Source organism: Peromyscus californicus, unplaced genomic scaffold, assembly GCF_007827085.1.
Source record: "Peromyscus californicus insignis strain IS unplaced genomic scaffold, ASM782708v3 Scaffold_11__1_contigs__length_118956290, whole genome shotgun sequence".
Lineage (NCBI taxonomy): Eukaryota > Metazoa > Chordata > Mammalia > Rodentia > Cricetidae > Peromyscus > Peromyscus californicus.
In genome coordinates this window covers 68,393,403-68,405,830 of record NW_026294402.1, presented here as the reverse complement: position 1 = coordinate 68,405,830, position 12,428 = coordinate 68,393,403, and the positions used below count along the sequence as shown (strand labels likewise).

At 39.0% G+C, this 12,428-nt stretch overlaps 1 protein-coding gene across 1 annotated transcript in view; it reads left to right on the top strand.

Annotated features, from left to right (window-relative positions):
* The window catches only part of Unc13c (unc-13 homolog C), a 413,338-nt gene extending 401,014 nt beyond the window's left edge, over positions 1-12,324 (top strand). Inside the window, exons 30-32 of the mRNA XM_052714363.1 lie at positions 7,913-8,005; positions 9,107-9,266; positions 10,586-12,324. Of these exons, the coding sequence (XP_052570323.1) occupies positions 7,913-8,005; positions 9,107-9,266; positions 10,586-10,871 (539 nt within the window). The 3' untranslated portion in view covers positions 10,872-12,324. The remainder of the gene's footprint in view (positions 1-7,912; positions 8,006-9,106; positions 9,267-10,585) is intronic.
* The last annotated feature ends 104 nt before the right edge of the window (positions 12,325-12,428 follow it).

The window sequence follows — 12,428 nt, the reverse complement described above, 5'->3', positions numbered from 1 at the left end:
CATTTCTTTTAGATTTTCCAGTTTTGTGGAGTAGAGGTTTTTGAAGTATGACCTGGTGATTCTCTGGATTTCCTCATTGTCTGTTGTTATGTCCCCCTTTTCATTTCTGATTTTCTTAATTTGGATGCTCTCTCTCTGTCTTTTGGTTAGTTTGGATAAGGGTTTGTCTATCTTGTTGATTTTCTCAAAGAACCGACTCTTTGTTTCATTAATTTTTTGTATTGTTCTCTTTGTTTCTATTTTATTGATTTCAGCTCTCAATTTGATAATTTCCTGGAGTCTATTCTTCCTGGGAGACTTTGCTTCTTCTTGTTCTCGAGCTTTCAGGTGTGCTATTAAGTCACTAGTGTGAGATTTCTCCAACTTCTTTATGTGGGCATTTAGTGTTATGAATTTCCCTCTTAGTACTGCTTTCATAGTGTCCCATAGGTTTGGATATGTGGTGTCTTCATTTTCATTGATCTCTAGGAAATCTTTAATTTCTTTCTTTATTTCTTCCTTAACCCATTGGTGATTCAGTTGAGCATTATTCAGTTTCCATGAGATTGTAGGTTTTCTGTAGTTTTTGTTGTTGTTGAAATCTATCTTTAAACCATGATGGTATGATAGAACGCAGGAGGTTATTCCAATTGTTTTGTATCTGTTGAGATTTGCTTTGTGGCCAAGTATGTGGTCAATTTTAGAAAAGGTTCCATGGGGTGCTGAGAAGAAGGTATATTTTTTTTTGTTAGGATGGAATGTTCTGTAGATATCGATTAAGTCCATTTGAGTCATAACATCAGTTAAGTCCTTTATTTCTCTGTTAAGTTTCGATTTGGGAGATCTGTCCAGTGGTGAAAGTGGGGTGTTGAAGTCTCCCACTATTAATGTGTGGGGTTTTATATGTGGTTTAAGCTTTAGTAATGTTTCTTTTACATATGTGGGTGCCCTTGTGTTTGGGGCATAAATGTTCAGAATTGAAACCCCATCTTGGTGGATCTTTCCTGTGATGAGTATGTAATGCCCTTCTTGATCTCTTTTGATTGATTTTAGTTTGAAGTCTATTTTGCTAGATATTAGGATGGCTATACCCGCTTGCTTCTTAAGACCATTTGATTGGAAAGTCTTTTCCCAGCCTTTTATTCTTAGGTAGTGTCTATCTTTGAATTTTTTCTTGTTTGCTTCTTGTATGTTTCTTGTATGCAGCAGAAAGATGGGTCCTGCTTTCGTATCCATTCTGTAAGTCTGTGTCTTTTTATAGGCAAATTAAGTCCATTGATATTAAGGGATATTAATGACCAGTAATTGTTCATTCCTGTTATTTTTTGGTGGCAGTGTGTGTGTACTTCTTTTCTTTGGGCTTTACTGCTGTGGCATTATCTATTGCCTGTGTTTTTGAGGGTGTATCTGACTTCCTTAGGTTGGAATTTTCCTTCTAGTGCTTTCTGTAGGGCTGTTTGTGGATAAGTATTGTTTAAATCTGGCTTTGTCTTGGAATGTCTTGTTCACTCCGTCTATGATGATTGAAAGTTTTGTTGGGTATATTAGTCTAGGCTGGCATCCATGGTCTCTTAATGTCTGCATTACATCTATCCAGGTCCTTCTGGCTTTCAAGGTCTCCATTGAGAAATCAGGTGTTATTCTGATGGGTTTGCCTTTATAAGTCACTTGGCCTTTTTCCTTTGCTGCTCTTAATATTCTTTCTTTATTCTGTACGTTTAGTTGTTTAATTATGTGGCGAGGGGACTTTTTTGGGGGGGTCTAGTCTGTTTGGTGTTCTATAGGCTTCTTGTATCTTCATAGGCATTTCCTTCAAGTTGGGAAAGTTATCTTCTATGATCTTGTTGAATATATTTTCTGTGCCTTTGAGTTGGTATTCTTCTCCTCCCTCTATCCCTATTATTCATAGGTTTGGTCTTTTCATGGTGTCCCAAATTTCCTGGACATTTTGGGTCATGACTTTATTGGCTTTAGTGTTTTCTTTGACTGATGAATCTATTTCTTCTACCGTATCTTCAACGCCAGAGATCCTCTCTTCCACCACCTTGCATTCTGTTGGTTATACTTGCATCTGAAGTTCCCATTCATTTACTCAGATTTTCTGTTTCCAGCATTCCCTCTGTTTGTGTCTTTGTTTTTTCTATTTCCCTTTTCATGTCTTGGACTGTTTCCTTCATCTGTTTCATTGCTTTTTCATGATTTTTCTTTCAGGGATTTATTGTTTTCTTCTGCTTTATTTGTCCTTTCCTCTAGTTTTTTATAGCATTCTTCCCATTATTTGTCTGTTCCTCAATTTCATTTTTGATTTCTTCTTTATAAGCCTCTAGCCTCTTCATGATGTTACTCATAAGGTTGCTTTCTTCTGCTTCTTCCATTTTGTGATGTTTAGGTCTAGCTGTTGGAGGATGGCTAGGTTCTGGTGATGCTGTATTGCTCTTCATTTTGTTGTATGTACTTCTGCCTTGACATCTGCCTATCTCCTTGTGGATTCATTCTTGGTCTTAACAGTGTTCTTGGTCCAGACAAAACTGACAGATTCAGGAAGCCTCTCTCTGGTCCAGATGGAAGCTCTGGGCCAGATGGGAGCTGGGGGCTGGTCTCTGAGTCTCAGGCAGTGGCTGGGGTCTCTGGTGGATGGGTGAGGGGGCAAGGCATGGAGATTGCAGGGTCTGGCGGTGGGGGGAGTCTTGGAGAAGGGGAACCTTCCTGGGGGGTGGGGGGTCCTGCCCAAAGTCCAGAACCTGGGGCCAAGTTGGGCAGGTCTTCCCCGGAATGGCTGGTGCCCAGGGATGGGACCTAGGGGCAGGCCACTCTAGGTATGACCCCAGGCACTCACCTCTTGTCCAGATGGGAGCTCCGGGGTGGGATGCGTGTTGTTTTTTTTTTTTTTTTCAATCATAAAATATTTAAAGTTAGGATAACTAAGCTTTTCAGAGTCATTTTTATCTTTTATCTTTATGTGTGTGTGTGTGTGTGTGTGTGTGTGTGTGTGTGTGTGTGTGTGTGTATGCATGTGTGTATACCCACAGAAGCCAGTATAGAATAGAATAGGATGGATGGATAGATAGATAGATAGATATAGATAGATAGATAGTCCTCCCCCATGGCACACATAATGACAGCTACAAAATAGTGTGTATACATTAAGCCCTATGTTCCGTCACCAAAGGAACATGTTCAGTCATCCACAAAAATCTTCTGTAACAGTTGGGAGTATACTGATGCTGTTAACTCTACAATCCACAGGAACAGCCAAGTTAAAATGGACTGGAGAGAACTTAATAGGAGCTTATAGGAACTGTATATAAAGACATAGGCAGGATGTAATACAACCAGAAGGGACAGTATGCTTGCCTCCCTTTAGCAAAAGCTACAGAGGAAGGGAAGAGGTTGAGAGCTAGAAAAGAGACTGGCCCCTAAAATGGGCTGCTTGTAGAAATTTTTTGTGCAGGATCTAGCCATCCAAGGGGACCTCACAGGACAGAACTAAAGAAAACACCTGGCATGACCTGGTGACATTCTTCTTGCCAGGATTCCCCAATGGCCAAACCCATCTAAACACTGATGTGTAGGGTCTACAACTGATGGTACATACAGATATAAGCCCCTTGGAGGAAAGAGGAAAGGATAGATGTTGAATTGAGAGCCTAGTGGAGAGTAGTTCATATGTCTGCTATTAACACTATCATGTAGTTCAGCTGTGAAAGTAAAGCCAATGCATCTGGCCAAAGCAATCGATAAGAAAGTTAAATATCTTCTTTATTAACATTAGGTTATTATGCCATAGGTATGTTTGTATATTTTCAAGCCCCAAAAGATTAATTGGAAATATTCCATTAAAAAAAATCCCATTGCTAAAATTTTCTGGTCCTCCTAGTGCAATTTATAATAGAAAATTTGTCTGCCTTTAAATGTAGTAAAATAAAATACCAACGAATAAATTCCCAATAAGTACAATATAGATGGGCAAAATGTTAGATACAGAGCTAGAGAGATGGCTCTGTGGTTATAAGAGCACTAACTGCTCTTCTAAAGGACCCAGGTTCAATTCTCAGCACATGCACGACAGTTTGCAACCATCTGTAACTCCAGTTTTAGGGGATCTGATGCCCTCTTCTGGATTCTGTGGGAATTGAACCCATGTGGTGCATGCACATACACAGGCAAAACAATACTACACATAAAATTATTTTTAAATGTAGTAAGTGTGCAAAAGACTTGAGTCATTGAAAGAGAAGTATGTATAGTGATGTGTGTATGGGAGGATCAAGCCTACATAGGAAAACCCAAGCATAAAGTGAGAGAGAGAGATCCATCCTGCATTAAGAAAACTCTAGCATAAGGTTATTAACAGTTTAGGGATGGTATAAAATAATTTTTCCAGGCAGAGCCAGGCGGATCTCTGTGAGTTCGAGGCCAGCCTGGACTACCAAGTGAGTTCCAGGAGAGGCGCAAAGCTACACAGAGAAACCCTGTCTCGAAAAACCAAAAAAAAAAAAAAAAAAAAAAATAATTTTTCCAAGAACTATCCTTAAATCATGCGAGCCCAGGGGTGTACCCTATGTTCCCTTATTAATGTTGCACTCTGTGTCCTTACTGTCTTAGTTGTTATTGCTATAGAAATCATTCCGGGTGGAGGGCTTCTTCCTCCTCCCTTCAAAATTTACTCATATGATTCAAAACTCTCCCTCTCAGTGCTGAAAATAGGCTCAAATGGTGACTCCAGGAGGGAGGTTCCAGTGGTGAACAGGCTCCTACTCATATCTTAATCCTGATTACTCACTAGCTAGAAACCCGAAGACCCTCAGAATCCTTTGACTTCAATTTGAAGCCCTAGAAATTTACTTTATACAAATAAGACTCTGCCTCATTGCGTATATCATGAAGCAGTTACAAAGTAACATTCCACACAGCTCCACTCACGAAAATTAAACTGTGAACCAACTAGTACGTGGAAGATGACAGATTACAGAAGAACAGCTTTTAAATTCCTGTAACAACAGTCAATATTACTACAAATATCCAACATTTTAGGTTTATTGGCTTGCAAGAAATCAGGTTTCCTATGTCCTCTTGCAAACAAAATTCAAGTTTTCTTTTTTTGGCTCCTTCACCTTTCCCTCCCTCCCCTCCCACTCTGCCCCCCACACTAACTCACCCCCTTTCTACACTCAGGTCACATGTGACCTCCTCCTGTCACCTCAACACTTTATTCCCACCTTGTGATCTCCCACCTAGTTTCAGAGTCTGTACGAACTCTCACAACCCGTTATTTACTCAAATACAAACATTAAAAGCTAGAATCCACATATGAGAACATATGATCTTTTGCCTTGGAGACAGGGTTGCCTCACTCAGTGGAAAACTTTTCAGTTCCATCATTTTCCTGCATATTTCACTTAACTGCTTAGGAAAATTCTGCTGTGTATGTGTGCCACATTTTCACTATCCATCCTTCTGTGGATGGACAGCTAAGCTGGAGCCATAGCCCTGGCTACTGTGAATAGTGTGTCAGTAAACACAGACATGCAAGTATATCTGTGGTAGGGTATGGACTCCTTTGGGTATATGCTCGGGAGAGGTATAGCTGGTCACATGGTAGTTGTGGTTTTCATTTTTTTTTTTTTAAGACCTTCCACGCTGATTTCTGCAGTGGTGGTACAATATTCTCCCACCAGCAGTGGACAGGGGCTCCCTTCCCCCACAGCCTCTCCAGCATCTGTTGTCATTTGTCTTTCTAATCATAGCCATTGTCACTGGGGTGATGTGGAATGTCAACGTGGCTTTTGCTTGCATTTTTAAGCATTGACCTTTTCTAGTTCCTCTTTTGAAAACTCTTCAGTTCATTAGCACTGTGCCCTCACCCCTTCATCGGCAGTTTTGTGGTTTTGATGTTTGATTTTTTGAACTCTTTATTGTATAGTCTAGACATCTGTCTGGGGTGTAGCTGGCCAAGATGGCTTCCCTTACTGTACAGCAACTTTTTAATTTCATGTGGTCTTGTGCATGGATTCTGGGGACTGTATCCTGAAAAATGGGAGTCTTGAAGTTCTTGCCTGTACCTACAATTTGATTGCAACTTCCTGTTTTCCTCTAGCTGGTTCAGCATTTCAGGTTTGAAATTCAGGTCTTTGAAACACTTCCAGTTGATATTTATGCAAGTAAGATATGTGGGTCTAAGTTCATTCGTCTTCCAGTTTGCCATCACTGCTTCCTGAACTAATTTTCTCCTCTCCAGTGCATGTCTTTGACGTCCTTTATAAAGATCATCTGCCCATGGCCATGTGGATTGATTCCTGGACTACCTTATCCCATTAGTTTGCCTGTTTTTTCTGTGCTGGTACCACACTTCCCTTGACTCTAACACAAAGTCTGGTTTGTAGTCAGTTATTACAGTACCTCCAGCAGCATGCTTTCTACTTAGGATTGTGTGGGCTATGTGATCTTTCATGATTGCACGTATATTTTGAGATCTATTTTCTAGTTATATGAAGAGCGTCACTGGGTCTCCCTACATAGCCCTGACTGTCCTGGAACTCATTCTATAGACCAGGCTGACCTCAAACTCACATGGATCCACTGTCTCTGCCTCCCAAGTGCCAGTATTAAAAAGCATGAACCACCACACCCACTGTCATTGGAAAAATGTGTTGTTGACTTTTGATAACACAGCCATCTTCCCAGTATTAATTCTATCCATCAAGGAGTATGAAACCTCTTCATTGTCTGGTGTCTCCTTTAACTTCTTGTCAGTGCCCTACATTTCTCACTGTGTAAGTCTTCCTCCTTTGGTAGGGCTCATTCCTGGGAACTTTGTTGGAGTCTGTTGTGAATGAAATGGCTTTCCTAATTTCTTTCTCAGCAGGTTCGTTATTGGTATGTATGAAAGTTACTGGGTTTTGTATGTTTTGTATTTTCGTATCTTGCAACTTTACTGAAAATGTCTGTTGAATGTAAGCATTTTCTAGGTCAGCTATAGGATTTCTTAAGTACAAAATCATGCTGCATGTGAATAGGGATAATTTTACTTAAACCTCTCAGTGATTCCTTTACAAGTGAGAGTCCTTGCAAGGTTAATTTGTAGTTGGCAAGAGGTTCTAGGCCACACAACAGGTGGTAGCAGCTTCGTGTATAATGTAGTATGAAGACCACCATCATAATATTTTTAAGTGAAAAGATTTATAGTAAAATTAATAGTGTGTATACTTCAAATTGGTGTGCTCCTAAATGATATATTAAGAAGTGTGGAAATAGGAAGTGTTTGGCATTCTCTTCATTTTACAAATGAGAAGACTGCGGCTGAAGAACACAATAGATTCTGTGGGGTCACAGAAGCTTAAGAACGTAGTGATGGCTTGAATTCATTTATCTGCCCCTAAATGACAAGCACCCTTCTAGATATGTTCAACCCTTGATTCACTGTGATCTCGGTGGACTTGCCTACCCTGTAGATGATGTAAATGTGTATATTCTAAGCTTACCATATGGCAATAACACTTGATATCTTTTAAGTCTCTCTTGTCCTATGTTGAACTTCATGGCAGGGGGGGGGGGGTTCCAGCATGCAGGGTCATCTTTTAGTTCCTAGGGCTCTGGTGTGTCACAGAGAAGATTCCTTAACAAAAGAGTGTAAAGCAACAATAGAATCTGTAAAGTGTTATTAGTGCTGAGAGGGGGAACTTAACATTTTCACTATGGTAGAAATTAGGCATCTGGTAAACTTCCACTGAGTTTATGGCATTTAGTATTTGCACTGTCTGGGCTTAGGATATCTCTACTCATGTCCCAAGCCAGCATTAAAAACTCTGAGCATTGATCAGTGTCCAGCATGTGATGTTAACAGAAGTAACCATTTAATCCTTACACAAAGAATATAGATGTTCACAGGCATATAATCTGAACATCCAAGCTAGTTCATTTCTTCTGTTTGCAGGTCGTTCCTCCAAAGATTCTGTAGGCCAGATCTCTGTCCACGTGGATGTCACCACCACCCCAGGGACTGGAGAGCATAAAGTCACTGTAAAAGGTACATATGGGGTTCAGATATAGCAACCTATTAATCTTTAACATCTACAGAAATCATAGGAAAACTATTACTTCTCTTGTATATATTTTTTAATCTAAACTACTATAGGAAGTGATTAAAATTTCTTCAGAAATAAACGTTCTTTATTTTAAACCATCTAAAGACTTGACACATTGGGGACTAGATTTCAAAAGTGGATTTATTTTACAATTAAATATAGTTTCTCAAACTGACCGATATTTTCTTACCACTCACATAATCTCATTTTATGTCACTTTTAACTGGTTTTTCTTGTTGTCAATAAATGGCTTGATATTATAAACAAATGAACCCTGCTTTCCAACTAAAAGTTTTCATTTAATAGCTACCATTTTACTGAACATTCTCATGTTCCATTTTTATTATAGACTTAGTCATTTTAATATCCACTTTGGTCAGAATCATAGTCTTCCAATGAATATTTTAATTGTACCATATTCCTAAACTGCTATGCTTACAACAAATTATACGACAAGTACATATGGAAAAAAAACAAGAAGTGGTCATGCTTCTATAGGATCTTAAATGTAAATGTAGATCAAGCCTAATAGTTTCATCTTTAGCAGTAGAAATTTTAAGACTCTTTCCTACTGACAGCCAAGACCAACCAGGAACATACAAATACATTGTTTGTGAGTCCTGAATTAGGAGACAGCCATAGCATTTCGTATATAATGGGATTAGCAACTGAGGAAGAAACAATGAGTTAATGACCATGGTAAAGTTTTATAAATAATACTGACTGTGAGAATATTTATAATACACTATAATCTAATTTTTGGTATGTGCACTAACATAGAATTAATTTTAATCTACTTTCTAAATATTGCATGGGGGAGCCTCCCTAATGTTTAATATGAAAAACCACCAGGGTTTTAACCTTTCATTATAAATTTCATTCACATGAATGTCAAATTGAGCTTTCCATTAACAGGGCATTCCAGGGCATCGAGTATTTCAACTTGTGGGTACAGTCAGGGCACGCTCAAATACAAGTTCTGGTCAATGAAGGAATCTAGTTTCCACAGAATAGTTTGCTAAAGCTTGGCTTCTGCTTTTCAGTGATCGCCATCAACGACTTAAACTGGCAGACCACAGCCATGTTCCGCCCCTTTGTGGAAGTTTGCATGCTGGGACCCAGCCTGGGGGACAAGAGGAGAAAACAAGGGACAAAGACAAAGAGCAACACGTGGTCACCAAAGTACAACGAAACCTTCCAGTTGTAAGTCAGAAACAAATCACTTATGCATTTAACTGGAGGCTAGTTAGTTATGCATTTAACTGGAGGCTAGTTAGTGTGCAGCTAAAACCTACTGGAAGATTCAGGGTGGAAAGTAAAACCCACGGGTGGTCTCATGTTCTCCACTAAGCAAGTAAGCTAAGCTCTGATCCTTTTCCTCAGCAGCTGTACATATCAGGCAGTGTTGGAGACAGGTAGTAGCTGGCCTTTGCTGTCATGGAAATGCCTTTCTTGAGATGAGAGATTAATGTCATGGTCAAGTGGAAGGACCCAAGCTAATACGTTTAAAGAAACAGTATACAATGGGAAGGAGGGTAAGACTAAATGGCTGTGGTGAAGCCCACACGGAGATATACACTTAAACAGAGATGTACACTTAAGGGAGCATACACACTATTAATTTTACTATAAATCTTTTCATTTAAAAATATTACGATAGTGGTCTTCGTACTACATTATACACAAAGCTGCTACCACTTGGAACCTCTTGCCAACTACAAATTAACTGTGCAAGGACTCTCACTTGAAAAGGAATCACTGTGATGTTTAAGTGAAATTATCCCTGTTCAAAAGGAACAAGACTATAGCCTTCCACTTCAAATCACACAAGTACCTTGATCTAATTCAGATGTCTTTCACATATACAACATCTTTCTGGAACTAACTTGGGAATTCAGAAAGCCACTCCTATCTTGTTTTGTTCTTTGATTTCTACCCATCAGGATACAGTATTATTGCCTGTTTATTCATTTTATTTCAGATTGCCTCTTAAATAAATACCCAGTTTAGTGACCAATGTCACCTGTAAACAAACATCTGGATGCATAATTCCCTGCACCCCATACCTCCCTAACATGCCATTCTATGCAGTAAGCTGTCTTCAGTTGTGCTAGTAGAGTTAACTCTCATTAGAGGGAAGAATTGACACTATAGCGCCAACTTCTGCTAAAAATGATATACTCTAGAAATGTGCACCAATTGTAGCATCTCGGGAATGGTGCTTCATAGCCCATTCTGAGAAAAGGCTCCTGGAAAAGTTTCCCTGGGAGTCAGAGGTAAAGGTTCTTAGTGATGGACAAAGAAATAGCACAGATATTCTCCCAACAGTATCCCTCATCATTATCAATCCAGAGCCTCTGTATCTAATAACTAAATACAACGTAATATTTTACTTCCCATCCCTATATGATATACTCATCATCAATGAAGCAAGCAGGTACAGGAATCTCAGGACATGTTTGACACCATTTCAAGCACCATGAGTAAAAGTTTGGCTCATTCTGTGTCTTTAATTCATCCAGCATTCTGGGTAACGAAAATCGCCCAGGAGCCTATGAACTTCACCTCTCGGTTAAGGATTACTGCTTTGCCCGGGAAGATCGGATAATTGGGATGACAGTCATTCAGCTACAAAACATAGCAGAGAAAGGGAGCTACGGAGCGTGGTACCCTCTTCTGAAAAATCTCTCTATGGATGAAACTGGCTTGACCATCCTTAGAATACTCTCTCAGAGGACCAGCGACGATGTCGCTAAAGAGTTTGTGAGGCTTAAATCTGAAACGAGGTCTATTGAAGAGAGTGCCTGAAACAAATACTTCAAAATGCTGTCTCTGAGAATTCATAAACTCCCGTTGTTTGACCCTTACATGCATGTGAAAATACATGGGAATGTTTAAACCACTGCGTTTTGATGTTGCCACTAATCAACCATAATGTCTACAAGGTATGTGAAAAATTTTTATACTCTTTCTGGTTATACTCGTTCTGGTCTTTGAGAAATAAATGTTCCATGAAGTGCCAAAATTACGATGTAAAGTGAAATATCAAGACGATCTTTTACAATGTTCTTCTCATTACCAGTTTCTCCTCCATGAAGTAAACTAAAAAAGTCTTGAGTTTGTCCATTGGTTGTCTTTGTTAGATCTATTTAGAGTGACCTCTCAGAAAGCATCTATGATTCGACTTCTGTTTTGTTCACCCTTACCTTACTGTAGACATCCTGCAGATCCAGTTTTCTACCACACCTAGAAATGCAGCAACTTCTAGAAAGTTTGTAATTTTATAGTTGCAGATATATCGTGATGACTTTTGCATACAAATTACAATAGAAAAGGTGGGAAATATTTTCTGCTGACCAGTTCCCAACCTTTCTAAAATATCACTGTGAAGAAATGCTTTCGAGGCAAACTTACACAAAGCAATGCTAACTAGTTTGTTAATGTTTGATATATTGATGAAACTGTGTTCTTTAAAACTGCCAAGGCACCCCCCCATCACATTTGTAATTTTAAAAAATAGAAATGAAAAAATGGTAACCTGGTGCATTTGCCATGTAGCATTCTGTCTCAGCTTTTCCCTATTTCATTCTTTGGAAAGTCATGGAATGCAAGGACAGTTCGTTTAAATTTCCTGTGATAAGTAACTCGTTGGCCGGAAAATACTAACATTATGTGTATGACTACTTAACTCTGCAACCAGATATTTCTTTTAAAAATATTCAATGATTTATGCTGAAGGCAGAATTACTATATATTGCAGAAAAACCAAAAGTCACATCTTCATATATATTTAGGAGGGAAAAATGTAAAAATAAACTCAAAATAAATAGCTCATGATTTTGTAACTCATGTTCTTTATATGCCCCAAATGCAACTTGGTTATGAATACTTGCATTGTATGGATTTTTATGATTTGACTTTCCAGAGTCTGTATCTAACTATTTGGCTGCAGAACATCACTGTGTCATTGTAACTTAACAGCCACAGCTGTGAGTGGACTCCCAACGTCTGCAGGAACAAGAAACTGTTACGTTGACTGTGTTATGTAAACATGCTGGTCTAGTATGTGATGAGAAGTGACTAGGGTCATCCGTCTCAACCATTCTGCTACTGGGCCTGAAAACACACAGGCTGGTGAGATTGGCTATTTTGTGTTAAAATCTTAAGCGACTGCTTTGTTAATGACTTTTCCAAATGCCTAGTATGATGCAATCTCTGGCATATGCATTAATAAATGGATGTGTATTGAGCTCATGCAACACTTTTGGGAGTTTTGCCTACTTTTTTTCATAACCTAATAATGATAAAACACACTAGTCTCTTACCACTTGCAATCCTCTTCTATGAGTATTTAGAAGCAAATGA